The 18594-nt window shown below is 40.3% G+C and overlaps 1 protein-coding gene across 1 annotated transcript; it reads right to left on the reverse strand.

The window, feature by feature from the left end:
* Nucleotides 1-7720: 7720 nt before the first annotated feature.
* scrt2 (scratch family zinc finger 2) lies at nt 7721-16965 on the reverse strand. The gene is made up of 2 exons (XM_063464374.1): nt 15479-16965; nt 7721-12127 (listed from the first exon to the last, which is right to left on the reverse strand). Exons 1-2 carry the CDS (start codon nt 15636-15638, stop codon nt 11328-11330), a joined length of 960 nt encoding a protein of 319 aa, XP_063320444.1. The 5' UTR covers nt 15639-16965; the 3' UTR covers nt 7721-11327.
* Nucleotides 16966-18594: the final 1629 nt, after the last annotated feature.

Consider the following 18594-nt stretch of genomic DNA (forward strand, 5'->3'; position numbering starts at 1 on the left):
TTTCTTTACTTCCTGTTGTTAAAAATGAAAGGTTTTGATTGGTTATTCTCTCTGTCAATCACACAATTGCCATGCCCTCTCGAGGGCAGCGGTCACAGGGTTTCAACCAAAGTAGAAACTTTAGGTGTGCGTTTGGTAGCGTTTAAAGACGTGTAGATATAACGCATGCCTGCAAAACTGCTGTGTCCCATTAAAATTCACTCCAGAAATTAATCGTGCAGTTATGTAGAGCTGCAACAACCCCAGAGCCCTTCGATGGCAGTGGTTACTATTAATGAGGTCACTGTTTGTATTGTGGACTGTTGCACAATATGGGCCTCTTCCTCCTCCTCCTCTTCCTCCTTACTTGTTCATATTCTATTTTTTGCAGGGATTTCAAAGAACCAGCCAGGTTGCTGTGGCTACATGGAAAAAAAGGGATGTCTGGGCTCACACAGGTAAGTAAGCTTCAAAAGATCTGCAGCGGTGGAGCGGAAACAGAACTATTGTTTTCTCCAAGCCACAGCTACAGCAAGCTACAGCATCATCTTCTAATGAGACAATTAAAACTGATTTCTTGGACAGAAGAGGCAGCCCAGTATATTGAATTATTAGAAATTCTTTGAAATGCAGTGGCAGCGCCTTTTATTGGTGATTAATTGGTCACACGGGGATCAGTTAGAACATGAAAGTGGCCTATATATAGTGTGTAATCATTAACAGAGGTATCAGCATATAATATAGTATTGCAGATTAAAGCTGAACAAAATGGATCCTGTTATGCTGCAGTGGGTGTAATCAGCTTCTTTTTTTTGCCTCATTGTCAGGTGATTGTGTAGACACAGCAATCTGTTTATTATTTCACTCGAGAACAGCTTAGCTTTGAAAACTGCCTCACATTTTCTACTTTGTTTCCTAAAGAGCAATTTAGCTGACACCAGAATACTGAAAACCCCACTTAAACTCTAATATAGTGACATGGATCATAATATGCTGACATGGGCTCCACGATTTAGTGTTCCTGCATGAATAACTGCAGTATAGTAAATAAGTACGGTGACATGTCTCTCCCCTCTCATTCACTACTTCATACCATAGTCGAATTGTTGCTTTGCCGTCAATCAAAAGCCGTTTGAAAAGAAACCAGCGTTACATGAAGACAAGAGACCGTGTCAGTCAAGCAGTATAGACATGTAAATCATCTCCAGCATTAAAGTGTGTTCAGAGTCCCACTACACTCTGCGTGACCCTCTGCTGTCACAGCAGGGTGGTATGCGAGTTGTTAACATATCTCAATTACTTAGATTGAGTTAGTCACACAGGTACAGCGGCAGGTCACGGAAGAACAGTTCCCACATAATGATTTGCTGTTAATATTAGATTTCAGTCCCCGTGGGATTGTCACACTTAGAGCAGCTGGAGAAAATTACCTGCCAGCTTTCAGACAAGGAAGTGAGCTATATTTATTTACGCAGTATTATTTTTTTTACAAGTTGACATGCTTTTAAAGTGATAATTATTCTGACGCTGCTTTTCAGTCTTCTTTGTGATAGATGAATGTGTGTGAGATCTTAACACAGTTTAGCAACAGCGGATGTCTGCGTGTTTCCGGCCGAACGTGTGACTGATTTGCTCAGTGATGTTGATTACTCGCCGATGGCTGTCGCTGCCGAAATCTATGAAATTATTTTCTGCACTATCTCCTTCAAGTACATGAGAATGAGATTTCTGTTTAATGATCTTCCTCGCCTTGAAATAAATTTGCACCCCAAATCTCATCTACAGAGAGAGAACAAGTGGTGCTTTGGAGAGAGGTTATTTAGATGTGGATTAAACTGCAGTCACACTCAGTGCACCGTTCATTGACCTTATAGCAAAAACAAAAGCACAGAGACATTTTTTTCCAACTGTAAAGCCAAAAGAAATAGTTCATCCAAAAATCTAATTAACATGATTTCCCTCTTGCCTATAGTGCTGTTTTTCCCAGATTGTTTGGTGTGAGTTTCCAGGTTTTGGAGTTTTCCGTCTCCCCTTAAACATATAAGAAGTAAACGTCACTCATCTTGTGGCGCTCGAGGTGATAAGAAATGTATGTGCGAAACTCTGCATCAGTGTCTCTTTATATAAATCATGACCAGGCTACTCAACAAAAATCCACAAACCATCTAGTGAGTAGTCTCATGTAGGAACTATTTTCTTCTTCTGTCTACATCTGCCATTCCAGTGAAGCTAACACTTCAGCTTTTATCCTGTCATCCTCTTTCCAACATGAGATCTCGTCACGGGTAGTTGGACTCTTTCTTCTGGAGAATCATAGGATTGGCAGATCTGGTTTGGTATAGAAAGAGATTTGCACGCAAGTTTGATGAACTAAATCGTGATTTCTTCCAATAGACATTGCTGCTGAGTTTTCTTTTCTTTTTTGGCACAACAAGGTATAACTTGCATTCCCTGGCCATCTAATTAGATACACTTTGCTAGTACTGTGTTGGACCTCATTTTGCCTTCAGAACTGGCTTAATTCTCTGTGGCATAGATTCGACAAGGTGCTGGAAATATTCCTTGGAGATTTCGGTCCATGTTGACATGATAGCATCACACAGTTGCTGCAGATTTGTCATCCATGATGTGAATTTCCTGTTCCAAGAGATGATTAGAGTTTTGTGACAAAGCAGCCGTCAGAAGATGTGTGACATGGTCAGCATCAATATTCAGTTAGGGTGTGGTGTTTAAACAATGCTCACATGGTACTAAGGGACCCAAGGTTCCAAGGAAATATGCCCTCATACCATTGCACCACCACTGCCACCAACCTGAACCACTGATACAAGGAAGGATGGAGCCATGCTTTCATGCTGTTTATGCCAAATGACTCGACCATCCAATGTGGCAGCAGACATCAAGACTCATCAGGCAACATTTTTCCAGTCTTCTGTTATCCAGAATTGATGAGCCACTTGTGAATTGTAGCCTTAGATTTCATTTTACATGAGTAGCACCTGGTGTGGTTGATGCTGTGCTGTCAGAGATGCTCTTCTACATACCTCGGTTATAACCAGTGGTTGAGTTAACTGAGTTGCTACTGCTTTCCTATAAGCTGGAAGCAGTCTGGTCATTCTCCTCTTGACTTCTGGCATCGCTAAAAGGATCACCCAGAGAAGTGCTCCTCACTGGGTATTTTCTCTTTTTCAGACCTTTCTCTGAAAACATTAGAGATGGTTGTGTGGCGAAAATACCACACTTAATTCACCTTTCTTCCCCATTCTGATGCTCAGTTTGAGTTTCAGCAGGTCATCTTGACCATGTATACATTTCTAAATGCTCTGAGTTGCTGCCATGTGATTGGCTGATTAGATATTTACATTACAGGGCAGTTGAACAGGTGTGCTAGTAAAGTGACCAGAGAGTGTATCTCTATAACTCAGCAACTCAAATCAAAACAGTTTGTTCTGAGGACCAGAACCGGCCTGTAGATGATCTCATTTCACGAAGTAATAAAAGAAAAACAAAACAACCTCCAAAAGTCAGTAAATATCAGTTAACCTGGAGGTGACTGACTACACTGAGTCTTTGCTGCTGTTTAAGTCAAACCCAACAGAGGGCGCTCCACTTACTTAAGCAAGCCAACATTTAAACACATGCGAACACATAACAGCTGATGGATAAGCATCTGGCCTCTTTAAATCAGACAGACAGTAACGCTCTTGCAAAGTGATCCCTATTAAATTATTCGTTGTTTATCTATGCATGTATAGGACAATGTGTGTGTTCAAAAATAGTAATTTTGTCCCAGTGTGATACACTGAATTACAAAGGTATTAAAAATTGAGTTGGCTAAACAAGAAATAACAGGACAGAAAATGATTTAAGTTCTTTAATATTTTTGTAAATATATTTTTGTTATTGTTGTTATATTGTTATATGTTGATGTTTATTTAGAAAACAGATTATGTGTTTATTTTAAAGCCACAATTGTACTGAAAAATCTTAAAAAGTTGTTCTGTTAGTTAGCTTTTACACAATTATGGTCGCCTGCACCCAACGCTCATCTTCTGAGTGTAATTCATTCACAAAAAAATGAGAAAAAGCACACAATAAAGAAAGTTAAAGATTATTTTTTATGTGGCAAGGCGTCTGTCTGTCCATCCGTTGATTCATTGTTCACAAGAGTCAGTTCTCCTCCTACAGGATTGGTCAGAATTTATACACCATGATCATTTAATGTGTCTCCATCAAAAACGATGAAGGTCATATTTGCTATTTTACAGGCACATTTCCATTTTCAGATGAATCACTAGTCCTTTTAGAGTGACCTGACAAAAAGGCTGTGATAAAATAATCAGACATGCCTACCGAATTCATCGAGTTGAACATAATTCAGTACTATCTTCCTATCATGTTTCAACTGATTTGTCCACCTTTTCCTTACTTTACATTAATTTTTATGTTTTAAAAAAGCACAACAAGCAGGAGGAAAAAGCTTCTTCTTTTTTTTGTTTAAAAATGGGTTTGAACTGCCCCTTTCATAATCAGCAAATTCTGTAAAATATTCTTTAATCCTTATCAGTTCTTTTCTTGATTGGTTTCAGCTTTAAAATGCCAGAACAAAAAATATATATATATCTGAAGTTTGTGTAAACATCCTCACATTTAAGAAGTAAATATTTTGAATTTTGGTATAAAATTTGCTTTGTTATTTTTCTGTAATCAGAATAGTTGCTGATTGATGAACTTATACGCTAATCAACTAATTATTGCAGCTCTGCTAATTATAATGTAATGCAGTGCTGTCCTTGTTACTGCGTACATTGTATATGAAGGAAAAAGGAGCTATTTAAGGAATAACCTCCTTGACTTTTGCCTGAGTGCTGATGACAAGTTGGATATCTAAGATGCATAAAAATGCGATTTTGACATGACTTCAAAAAGAGAAGCATACGGATGAGGTGGACCCTCTGCCAACAGAGAGATGAGGAAACAGATGGGTTTTACACAAACAGCACAAACATCAAGAACACTGAGTTAAAGAGCTTGGCAGTCTCACTTGATGAAACAGTGAGGAATGGAGGCGCTTTTAATGAGCATCTCTCCTGTGATGCAGAATGTGAAAAGACAAACTGTTAGCTCTTAAAGGGGCAGTTACAGTTGGTTGGTCCTGGCTGGTTTTACCAACCTCTTGTTGAGTGACTTTGGTCAGGGTGCATACCTGCTGGTTATGCAGTGGGGCACTGTTTGCATGTGGATTTGAGGAGCTTTTCATTTTGAAAACGATGCAGAGCAGATTTTCTCCTTCAGCTGAATCATCCAGTTGAACTGACAGCACTGTCATCAACATCAAAGCCTGTTTTTTTTTTCTTAAATTGTTTACGCTGACAGTTGGTGAACAGCCTACAGATGGCGCCAGATGTATGAAAAGGGTCAGAGCAAGGGCCAGCACCAGATAAAGGAGAGTTGAATTAGTTAATGATAATTTAGATAATTACAAAAATGATTAGCTGTTTGCTTTTTCACCAGCCAGTAACTGAGAGACACCTGCAGCAACTGAAATAAAGAGTGATTGTAAATTCAACAGGAGCATCCATTAAGTCTATTTTATGACCGATCTTTGATGAATTAATAAGCCATTTATTCCATGAACAGTGAAAAAAAGAGATCTCTGCATGTGCCCCAAACACCGAAATATTTATTTATATAAAACTCTTTAGTCTCACATGTCAGAAGCCAGAAACTGGAAATGTTTGGGAGCGAGCACCTGAAAGGACTCACTGATTAACAAAATTGTTGTTTAAGCTCTGCTTGTTTGCCGTGTTTACCACAATAGCCTGTGTATGACTTTCCTGTGCAGAGTAGCAAAATTTGAACTACATCAAATTAATAATTAAAAAAAAACTGCAGATAATTTTTTTCAGTTAGTTTATATTTAAAATATAGGAAAGGAGTTTGTTTGTTTTGGATTTTTTTAAATATTCAAATCTTTCATTTCAAAGCTGCTAAAGAATTAAAATAAATATTCAACAACAAAGTATTTTAGTACTTCTGCTTTCAAAATTCTTGCACAGATACTTGAGTATTAAAATTTTTCCAGGTTAATTTCTATTTGATAGACTTTTTTAGAGTTCAGCTTTTTAGACAAGATCATGCTAGACAGAGTATATACTATACTTTAAAGATTATTGGTATTATTAGATTCCCAATTTACTGATTAATCTAACAAATGTCATAATATAGTTAAAGAAAATGTTCACAGTTTTATAATCAAACCTTTATCAAACGCTTCATGATTAAGGCAGATAACATATTAGCAAAATTGGCAAATATATTGACATATTAGTGAAGAAAACACAGCTACTTCATTTTGTGTGCAGTGTTACCCTTTTTCCAGTGTGCGAGGTTTAACGGTTTCTGTTGCTCTAGATTTGTGCGGTAGCCTTTTAGTAACCCCTTACTCCTTCAGAAGGCAGAAATATTTTCTCTCAGACAGTCACTCAGAAGATGATGGTGTTCTCAAGTCAATATCTTTGAAGTGTGGGTGTAGCACGCTCAATTTTGCAGGTTGTTTTAAATAATTTACCTGATCTGCTGCCAGCGAGAGGGCAGTGGGAGGTGCTGGCTGTGTGCCGGGTTTTGGAGCGTTGCAGATGAGGGGGTGTGATATAGTATGCAGGGCCACAGTTGCCCTACCTGCCTCCTGATGGCGATCGCTCACAGTGGCTGTTGTTACACACACAGCACACCCATGGGTGATGTAATTGGATTCTGTGGGTCCCCATTTTACAGTCCATTGCCGTGTAATGAAATCAGTTATTTACTTTCATCATAAAATCTGATAAGGGACAACATCTGCCGGGGTAAAGTTTGAGTGAGCGCCGCATGTGAATGTTGATGTGCGGTCTGCAGTGCTGCGAGCTTAATCAGCACTTGGCTGTAAACTTGTCATTTGACTCCACACGTGAAAACCGATATGCCGCTTTATTTTGTTACGTGTTTAACTTTAGGATAACTACCATGGAGGCAGGAGCCAGGATAATCACCGCTTCCCCATGTTGAAGGAAGGAGTGTGCAGCTAAGCGTCTTGTTTCTGAGCCCCTGCTCTGCTCTGCCTGCTGTCTCATTATACTGCTGCTGTGCTGCTGGAGGACACTGAAGGACACAAGCGATTGAATTCAAGTGTTGTATATTCCCTGGAAACCAATCAAGAAAAGCCCCAGAATAATAATCCCTGTCCGCTGTCATGATTCATTTTTATTTTGTTCCATATTTTTCTCTGGCTTTTGAGTCACTCAGAAAGAGTAGTTCCAGCATAAAATCAATGTTCCATTAAAATTTAATGACCAGGAAGGGCTTAATAGTGGTGGAACAGATGCCTCTGCTTTTGATAACGCCGACATCTCAGGAACTCTTATTCAAAGCTATATTGGTGCTGTCAGGTCCTCTGACCATTCCCGTTCCGAGCTGTTGTGAAAAACAAAGGATATTGGCATTTCTGTGCCTCCGAGCGGTGAAATTAAAAGTTAGTAAATTGACAGTAAAGCTCATAAAATCCCTCAAACATTGACAGAGGAGGCTACAGCTGATGGCACATTATAGTCATAATTACAATTACTCACTCTGCTAATGTTGACTAAGGGATACTCCAAACAGATACCAGGCTGGCCATTTTCTAAGTGTGTGGGCAAACATCTGCAGGATACATGTGTGTGTGCATGTGTTGATAATAAAAACACAAAAACATCCCGTTATCATTTAATAAAATCATATTTGACTGTTTTAAAGGGAAGAAGAGTGGACTTGCAGGTTCCTTGTGCTATTGTTTTTATTAACGTTATCATTGCTATTGTTGTCATCATTATTAAATGTAGCAGAACAAGATAAAATCAAAACACCCCTCAGCAATCATGGCTTAAGTTTCTTCATACTCAGCTGGAACAGAGAAAGACAGACAGAGAGAGAGAGAGAAGGAAGATAAATAGAGAGAAAGAGAGGATGAAAGTGGAAAATCTTAATCAGTTTTTTTTTTCTTTGAGGACCATATGGAAGGTTTCAAGCAGCCAACCATATGTTGAAGGCTTTTGTCATGGAAATCATACTTTTTGGCACTTTTTCATTGCGCAGCCAAGCCGGGCACATAAAGAGAAGAAAATAAATTAAAAAGGAAAAAAAAATACAACTAAAAAGAAAAACAGAACATGATCAAATCTTTGAGAATACACAGAGTTTGAAGTTTTTTTTGTTTGTAACTTACAACAGATAGCTTTTTAATCAAGACACTCCCTGATTCACGTGGCCACCCAGACTGCAATTGGTACCTGTATTTGTCTTTTTTTCTTTAAATAAAAAAAGACAGCATGAATAGAAAAAGAGCAATTAAATGTCTACATGCATTGTCATATTATTGCTGTGATATATTTACAAATATATTTACAAAATTATCAAAGAGGAACAATGTTTCCCTACGTCTAAATCAGTAGTTTGGAATCAAATTGTGCCTCCCTCTCTGCAATTAGTATTTTCTCTGAGGACTAGCTGTAATACTCGCAGTTTTAGATAGAAGCCTACAGGTATAATATATTTCCAATCAATCTTTTTTTAATGAACTCGGTGCCTTCTGCCTTATTAAAGGTTTTGGAGATGCCTCATATGCCATGGTGAAATGTAAAACATAGAATAAGTTGGAAGCAGTGATCTCTGCATTAGTTCACTAATACAGCGACGTGTGTTCGGCAAGTTAATCAGGAGACAGGTGGTTTGGATGCTCTCATGCAGTGATTCAGCTGTAGTGGTTAGGCGAGCATTGACAGGATGATGGTGAAATGGGGAGGAGAGGACGGACAAACAGAGCAGAAACCCATCTTTACGCTCTTTTATCCTCAGCATTGTGTTTTTGTTTTATTAAGGGCAAGCTCAGCATTACTGTGATCGTGCCATCCATTTGGAATATGCAAATAGCTGACAGTGCATTTGCCTGCTGGTGCTTGACCTTCCCCTTGGAGGTCGCTCACCGACTCAATTACGCTCCCTATCTGCAGTCTGTCTGCAAACACCTGTTATCCTCCCACACTCCGCCACCCTCCGCCAATCCCACTTCAGCACATCTCATCCTCGCTGCGTCTGTTTAGAGGCAGTTGGGACAGGATGAGGACGGCTGTTGGGGTGGGGAGGGATGCGGGACAAATGATGTGGGAGTTAGAAGTGCATTACACCGCGTCATTTTATTGCAACAGTCTTGAAAACTTTCTCCACCAAGGCAGTTCATGTCAAGATCATTTCCATTAGTGCTGGTTAAGATGTACGTGCAGCCAGCCTTATTCTGCCTCAGAGATTTCCTTCAACGGCACGTGACACGTTTGGGATCGGTTGCGACTTTATTTAACTATATTTAATTGCTTTATTATGTCAGTGTGTTAAATGAGATTTATTGTAAACCTTCTAGCAATTCAGTTACTCAAGCTGCCAGAAGATATTTTTGCACCTGCTCGGTCTGAACAACAGTAATACTTTCAGGTGAATTCGAACAGATTTGGATACTTTCTCACAATTATTATTGCTTTTTCACCTTTGCAGACTTGCTGTAACTTAATTACACCTACATTATTTGACTTGTTTTTACATCTACATCCATGTCTATGTCGGCCGTTTCTAAAAATTCCTTATCGCCTGAGATTTAAAGACAGAAAGTCCCGGAAAATCTTCAGTAATGAGGAGGAAGAGGAGGGGGTGGTGGACTTTGGAGAAACCGTGAGATAAAGTTGTTTAATTTTATTGCCCTAGGTGGAGCTATGATTGTTATACATGTCAATTGCTATGTCAGGTAAGTTATTGCCACAAAAACAAAAATACTTCTGCAGTCATTCATTTGAAGTCTTCTAGCGCTGCTACTGTACATTGTTCCTCTTTAAAAAACTAAGTCCCATGGACTCTCTACAGTTTTCATGCATATAAACATTTTCTTTGAAAATCAGCAGCATCTTACAAGGTCAATGGATGTTCCTTTTTTTTTAAATTATAAACCATAAATAAATACGTGATAAATAAGCAAGTCTTCAATAAATACACAAAATCAGGTAAATAAATAAATAGATAAATAGGTAAATAAATAAAGTATTTACATGATAAATAGATGGTATGCATCTAAACCGTGGGCGGAGCTTTTAGCGACATATAAAACAGACAAACAGAAAAATTTGACTGTCACTTTGTAACTGAGGGTGGGTGAGTCCATACCTTCACTCTGAGGTAACACTGGCGGAGGGGGGAGCACCTCGAACACTGGGTGAAGATTGCTTGTAAAGACTGGAGTTTATGGAAGCCACCACGGTGGAGGAAGAACAACGAGTTTTCATTGCTATAGACGAGTCAACCGCACATGGCACTTATTATAACGACGAGATCATTTGGTCTGGCTCTCAGTGTCTGTACATCAGGGTGAGACTATGAATTTGATCAGGCGGAGTGTGTGATAACCTGTTCAACAGGCCAACGTTTTAAAACCACTGCTCTTGCAGAATTGAATTGGATGACCTATGATCTTAAATAGCTTATTTAACTCAGCTTTTTTTTGTGAGTACCCACAGTTACAAAGAAGCATTTGATTAAGAAGGGATAATCAGCACAAAAAAATAAATTTAGAAAAATCAAATAGAAAAATAACATCCATTGAATTGAAACACTGGTGTGGAAAAGGGGTTTGTGTTTTTTACCTTTTAAAATGATCTCCCTTTTTTGCAAATACTGTCATAGTTCACATTTTCATAAAAAGTTCATGTTGGCAGTTGCAAAAGAATTCAATTCTTAGCAAATAAAAAGCAGCATAAAAATACAAGAGGTCATTTTGTCTCTAAAAAACAAAAGAACACTGTTAGTCCTTTTTTATGTTTTTTTTCTTTTTTCATTACTATTTCCTATAAAATATCAGGATTCTAAATATTATTACTATTGATATCAATATCATATTAGTCATTGATAAAAATTCACATGCCAGGCCTCATATATTATTGTGTGTGTGTGTGTGTCTGTGTGTGTGTGTGCACGCATGTCTTTGTGTGTTTCCATGTTCCCACATCCGTGGCAAGCATGTTGCTGAATTGTGTACATCTATCATCTACAGTCTCTATTTGGGGGAAGGTTGTTTGATTGTATGTTTCTGTGGACGATTAGCTACTGTGCAGGGAAAAAAATCCAGCATCTTCTGAAATTGTCTTTGCCATAATCATTAGAGTTTCTTCACGTAATCTCAGTGAAAATATTGCTTTCTAAAAAAAGGGAAGAAAAAAGGCATGGAGGGCAGAGTGAACAGGGTTATTGGTTGTGAACCTACAACAGGGGTTCAGTGTTTTACTTCTTCCTTGTGGTTAGTTTTCTGATCCAGAGTCATCTTCGTCTGCAGAGCCCTTGAAGCAAGCTGACTCATAGTGCTTGTTCAAGTAGGACTTGAGAGCGAAGGTCTTATTGCAGCGCTTGCATCTGTAGTGCTTGAAGGCAGAGTGTGTTTGCATGTGGGCGCGGAGGTTTGAACGGTCAGCAAAGGCTTTGCCACAGTGGGCGCAGGCAAAGGGCTTCTCCCCCGTGTGTGAGCGCATGTGACCTTGAAGCAGCCACGGCCTGCTGAAGGCTTTGTTGCACACCTCGCACTTGTGCTTGAGGTCGTGGGTGAGGATGTGCATGGCCAGCGCTGGCATGGATACGTACACTTTACTACAGGTGGGACACTTGCGGGCCATCTTGCTGTCCAGGCTGCGATGCGTCTGCTTGTGTCTGCTGAGGTTGGAGGAGGTGGCGTACGTCTTGCCGCACTCATTGCAGGTGTGGCGAGGCGTGCCGGCTCCCCTCTCCTGAGCCCCAGCGTTGGCACTGCTGCTTCTGGAGCCTCCACCACGACTCTCCCCATCTCCCTTTCGCCTCGAGCGCCCGTCAGAGATGAAGAAGGCATCCATGGTGTAACCCTCGGCCAGGGCCTCCGATTCACCAGTGTAGAAGCCGCTGGCGGTCATGCCAGACTGGGGGCTGTCGGGGTGCTTCAGGTCGGGGTCACAGTACTCCCCTCCGCTGCTCACCTGGGTGTACAGGGGGTCTGACACTGGTGAAGCAAGCTTGTGCTCCATCTTCTTCTCCCCCTGGTATACAGATGGCGTGATGTAATCCTGGATGTATCCTGGACAAGAGAAACACGCAAACACAGTTGGCCAAGGGATGTGATGAGTAAGGACACCGTGACATGCTAATGATTACATGATTGTAGTGTTGCATGATTGCCCTTTGTAAAATGGTGAAAGACTGAGTGGCAGAGCTAATTTCATTTTTTCCACAACCCACAGGTTGTACAGACAATAGCTCAGTGATGCAGGGAAACGTGCAAGCTCAGCTGCGTTTAGAGAGGTTGCAATTTTACAATAAAGATGAGCGCTAGATAATAGCTCATCAAAGAAGTCTCCTGTGTAGGAAGATGCATATTAAAACCCTTCGTAAATGTAGTAGGCTCACTGACTGGCCCATCTTTCACTGTGACTGCTGACATCAAAGAGAATTATGTTTTAAGACTAAATCCTAGAATAAAAATCTCCCCTTTTTCTACTATTTTATTTTAAAGCTTTTTATACAGGTTTAACAAATTAAATGTGTTTCTTTGCTTGTTGTGAAACAGACTAATGTGATACATGCATATCTAATGCAGGCCTTTTGTGCTACTTCTTCAAGCAGGTTTAAACATGATGCAGTAGAACAAGGCCCCTAAGTGATTTAAACTGCGCAGAGCATGGTTTCAGAGTGATATATTTTATTGGCATCATTCAAGTCTTTCCTTTCTCTCCGAAGCAGCTCAGTGCTACAGGAGCTAGAAGGCTCGCTGGCAGCTAAATGCATCAAAACGTAACTTGATCTAGCCTTACGTTATGAATCTCTGGAGCATATACTACCTTCAGGCTTGATATTCTATAGGTTAAACATAAGCGTGCAAACATAAAATGTGGTGAAATTTCCTTCCCCTGACAAATAGTGCATAACTGCAGAAAAAAAGCCATTCCTGCACCGTGTGCAGCAAGCAGTGGAAATTAGGTATTGACTTCTTTTTTAATGAAATTCAAAGTTTTGAAGTGATCAATAGGCTATCATCTGTAAAAATAGTGCAGCTGTTAGAACAGCTGAGTGCTGGAGAAGACAGAAATAATGCGAGGAACAGATCAAGTACCTGCAACACACAATAGCAGTCTATTGAGAGCGTGCTTGATATTGTGCAAAATGGCATCATGCACGTTTTTTGTGAAGAAGGTCACCTGTCTAGAGCAGCGAGCACACTGAAGTACCTCTAAGAAACAAGCCATTAAGAAATCAGTTGAAGTGCTCTCTTACTGCAGCGTCTCCATTCCCAAGGGTTTGAGTTCACACACCCACTTTGTCAAAGACATGACCATGACACCCGGGGACAGGGAAACACCAGGCCTGCGCACACATTATTGTGCTGCACTGCATGGCTTCACTTTTTTAAACTGCACAGATGGTGTTTGTCAGAAAGAGAGGAACACTTGTTTTCAAAACCAGATTATTAGAAAAAACATGTGTTTATTTATCCTTTAAAAACATATTCTTATAATTACAGTTAAATAGACAAGTGCTGCTTCTGCTTCAGAAATTAAATCCACCTGTTTTGCAGCCACACTATTAAATGTTATGAATATAACTGCATGCTACAAACCACAGCATGGGCTTTTTCTGCTTTTTTTTTTTTATCAGCAAAGCATACTTTGCTGCATCAGTATAAGCAGAATTGTTTACTATGTTTCAATTACCCAAGGTCAGACACGGAGCTTTAGGACTCGAGCTGTATCAGCCTTTACAGCCCATAGACTCATTTCTGTAATGCAAAGCAAGCATGTAATTAATGGACCCTCTCAGCCACCCCTCTTTGTTGTTCGACAGACACTCAAGTCAAATGTCTCCACAATGGGGGGAAGAAACTCTCCTGGCACGGCAGAAGTGCTGATGTTAGGGATTTCAGCCACGCTGAGGATTCTTTTTGTACCTTTTTTTTTTAACTCGGCATGAAAAGAACAATTCTTTTGTTAGAATTAAACGCCTTTTGTCAACATTAATGTTTTGCCTTATTGTGTTTCCTTTCTTTTGAATATAATGCATTATTCACGGTGTTGAACAATAGATTCAAGAACAATAGAGAGTGACAAATATTATACAAATGGATTTCTAATCATTTTAAATCTTACAGAAGGAAAACTAAAAAACAGAATTAGTGTAAGCTGCATTATATGATTAAATATATAAAAATGTTGTAACAGACATAATTTTTTTTAGTCTTCACCTGGAAGTTATTTAGAGTTTTGTAAACCTGTTCAGTCTCTTTTGCCCCGAATAACATTTTTTTTAAATCCCCCGTCTTTTGAATTTCACCTTGTTGCTGACAAGGTTGAATAACAGGTGGGTATGAACACAGCATTTAGCCGTGGACCGTGAAGCCTCTCTCGCCATGCAAACATCCTGAGAAACCACAACAAAGACTCACATATGGCCCACCAAACGTGGCCACAAAATGGAAGCGGCGGGCTTAAAGCGGACCGTGAAAGTGAAGGTCGCCTCACAGCTCTGACTGGAGCTTAGTGCGAGCAGTGAGTGTGGTGTCCACAGTGCAGCTATGTGCCTTTCTTCGTGTTTACTGTACATCTGTCACGTGATCGGCCTCATTGCTGCCCCAAGCATTTTTGTCTCCCTTTTCTCCTTCCCCTCACTATCCCTTTAACCCAACTCCCCACCTCCCTCCTGGCTCTACTGTACACTGTGTTAATGTCTCTTGTGGCGGCGATAGGCCTGCACGGCTGAAACTCTAACCCCTGCTAGTTTTCAAATGCCCGGAAGGAAGAGAAAGATGTAGTGGAGCGATGGGGGTGGGGAGACTGTGCATGCTCCATTTGGATGGGAAGAGGGGGGCAAGGGAGGATCGGACCGTGATCGGAACTCAAGGACAATAACAGCTAAGGACAAATGTATCATCTGATGCTCATCGCTCATATTCATGAATTTTTTAGTCCACATGATGACCAGATATAGTCAGCCCATGTGCGTTCAGCCACCACAGGGTTGGTGCAGTCATACAAATACGTAACAGGAGCTTCTCCTGATTAGACACACGTTTTGCTCCCTATTTACATAAACTAATCCGTGGCTTTGACCTGAATTGTGTCTGTCCTTCACTAGAGTCAAAAAACAAAAGTCTGGGAGCACACTGGTGGGGGTGGGGTGCCTCTGGAGAGGATTATTTAGGATACCAGTGCAAAAATCAGCTGGCTTAATATACCATCTAAATTAATTTACATGCTACAAGCATGCTGTTGGCTGACTCAAAGGAAATTCTCACTCAACAACAAAGCAAAAGAGGATACCATCTGTGCTAAGTGTGGAAATATCAGGCATGCTGAAATCAGCACCGGAGCTGTTTACAGGCAGGAGCGCTAGCACATCTTTAACTGGAGCAGCTCGGACTGGAGGCATGTTAACTCACCATTCTCGCTGAGACGAACCCCGAGGCTGGTCACCGAGTCTGTGATGGAGCGTGCAAAAGTGAACGAGTCGTCCAGGTGGTGATGATGATTGGAAGTGGCCACATTGGACGAAGAGAAATCATCAAGCTTGATCTTCTTTACCAAAAATGAGCGGGGCATGTTTCAATGGATAAAAACACAGAGCTGAGAAAAACGCATGAGAGAACTGAAAAGACCCTTCTGAGGAAGCACACAAGCAGAGCTGGCTTGACGATAATCCTTGTGGTTAATGTGAAGACAAGAGCCAAAAACATAAGATAAGAAAGAAAATGGAAACCAGTGGACAACAAGGCTGCCGGCAATGCTGTGTGATACTCTCTGGCTCCCCCAGCTTCCCCCGGAAAAATAAAAAAATAAAAAATAAAAGCGATCCTGTTCAGCACTGGATAGCTCCTGTGATGCAGCAGGCTTAAGGGACCAGTGAGGAAGAGAAGAGATGGAGACAGACAGAGAGAGGAGGGAGAGAGAGAGACTGTCAGACTAGCTGAGATCAGCAATCACGCCAGCCTTTATATGGGGCACAGGCAGTGGAAGATCAGGTGGTGCTGCGAAATGGAGCTGCTTAGCTTTAATCCATCAAATGTCCCCGGGGACACACATCAAATTACTACTGAACCGTCTGTGCATTCGCACACAGACAGAGGAGAAAGAACACAGCCAGACCCCCACTGCCCCCACTGCTGCTCCCCCTCCTCCTCTCCTCCCCTCCCTCTTTCACCCCTCTTATGCTCCATGCTCAGAGGAGGAGTAAAAGAGGAGGGTAGACAATGGAGATGTGGATGAGAACACACTCAGTGTCCTGTCCCCCATTGTTTTCAGATGAAGTGGCACAGTTTATGTTTGTCTTGTACAGGCACGGCCTCCTTCATGTCACCTCCTTTACCACAAACAGCTTCAGATCTTTCCATCCCTTCGACATGCCGCACTGTACTCACATGCTGAGAGCACACACACAGTACAGAGGAGAGGCTATCAGAGCGTCTGGGAGAGCTGGACCTTTTTTAAAGCTGCACTGGATTCCAGCACTGCTGACGAGCTTGGCTACAGGGAAGTACAAGCGCCGCACAGCTCAGCTTCCCCCTCTCTCTCTCTCGCTCTCTCTCCCTCCCCATTACCAGTGCACAGATGTGTGTCCTGCCATGCGTGGCAGTGAATTATCTGATTAATTAATTACATCTTTTTTGATTAGGGTGAAATCCAGAATTAGATTCGTGCTCACTAAATTGGCTGCATATCTCTGGGTTGGTTTGTGTTTGTGTGAATTCATTAGCTCACACCGTGATTGTTATGCTGCATTATACATTTTATTTTTCATTAGAGATTTCATCACACGGGAAAAAAAAAGACAAAACAAAATCTTGCGGTTGCCTCACAAAGCAGAAAACACAAATGATGCACCTGTTTGATTCACTATCAACAGGAAGCACTCGCATCACATCACTAGTTTGACTAAATAACATATTATTGTACAAATATGAGTCAAGACTATTAAAAGAAAATCGTTCCTCTTTCTGTTGTAAGTAACATCAGATCTGTGTGTGTCCATGTGTGCTTTGTTTGATGCTTTTCTCTTCCTGTGGCTTAAGCGGTGCTAGAAAATTCAGTCTGATACAAAAGTTTCTGAGATATTTCTTTCACTGAACATTTTATTTATAAAATGTTTTATTTTTACATTTTATTTTTTACATTTTATTTATAAAATGTTAGAAAATATTTTTAAAAAATACCCACCAGAGATTCCCAAAAACCCAAGGTAAAATCTTCAGATTACTTGTTTACTCTACATATCAGTGAAAACCCCAAGATATTCAGTTCAACAGACAAAAAAAGCAAATACCAGCTGTGTAAAGCTTTTACCAGATAACATATTTGATAATTGATTGTGCATCAGGGTGTCAAATTATTCATAGTTCTGGGGCCACATATGGCCAGTTTTATTTTGGGTGGGTCAGACCAGTAAAACCACTGAATAAAAACTAATCTGAAAAAGAAGCTTCCTTTTTATTTTTCCCTTTATTTTAGAGTGAAGTCCTGAAAATGTTTAATGAAAAATCCACTTACAAAACAAAATGTGGGTCAGTTGAGATTTTCTAAGAAGAATTTTAAGAAGCACAGTTTCAGGACTCAGATCTTCTGTAGTCAGTCAGTAAGCTGCCATTATATGTGCGTGTACTTTTAACAGATCACAGTTGATCTACAAAATGACCGCACAAACTGTAGCTTGTAGAGTATTTTGGAACTGAAACAACAACAGTATTTTACTTATCTACAAATTGAACAGCTTTAAGAATTTCTTTTCAGTTTTCATACTATGAAAAGCTATTTTGGTACAGCTCATTGGACCTTTCTCTTCTCCCTGCTTTTAATAATTAATTGAATGTCAGAATTAGCTGTGGTTAATTTACTGGCAATTAACTTGATTAATCTTTTTTTTTTCTTTTATTTCAACATTCTGCCTTATTTAACTGGTAATACTATCACTTTTTTAGTGATTGCATCTTGGATATTAACAGTAGTTGTTATAGATATTATAGAAGTCCAACATCAGGAGAACATGTTCAGTGTTTATAGAGCCACTTGTGGATTCTCCTGAAAATTTCAGTTTTCTTGAGAAGAACCTTTTGACTAATTTCATAAATATGGATTTTCCATGTTGATCATACTCTTAAAATTGAGCTTGAAAGTGGTAAAAGGTGGTGTAGATTTACTCAGACATCTAGGCGTGCCCACTTCCTGCGGGCCTCCTAAATCATATTCTCCACTAACGGTGACCCTGTGGATCGACCGCGGCGGGTGTCAAGAGTGGACGGTTTAAATCTGTGCGGTCAGGATTTATCACAAATATGTGATTGTACATTACAGGACAAGTTGACGCCGCTGTCACCAGGCTTATAGTCCACAGCCAAGGACGAGCAAGGTCAGGGGAAGAATAACTGTCTGAAACAACGAACTGCGGTGAAGTTTTGTTTTACTGGTGAAATATGTTTTTTAGTAAACACTCTTTGGTATGACTCATCTGAGGAAATATTTCTCACAGTGTAATCTATTCTGACACTTAAATTATCTAATTGCAGCT

This window comes from Pelmatolapia mariae, linkage group LG20, assembly GCF_036321145.2.
Source record: "Pelmatolapia mariae isolate MD_Pm_ZW linkage group LG20, Pm_UMD_F_2, whole genome shotgun sequence".
NCBI classification, from domain to species: domain Eukaryota; kingdom Metazoa; phylum Chordata; class Actinopteri; order Cichliformes; family Cichlidae; genus Pelmatolapia; species Pelmatolapia mariae.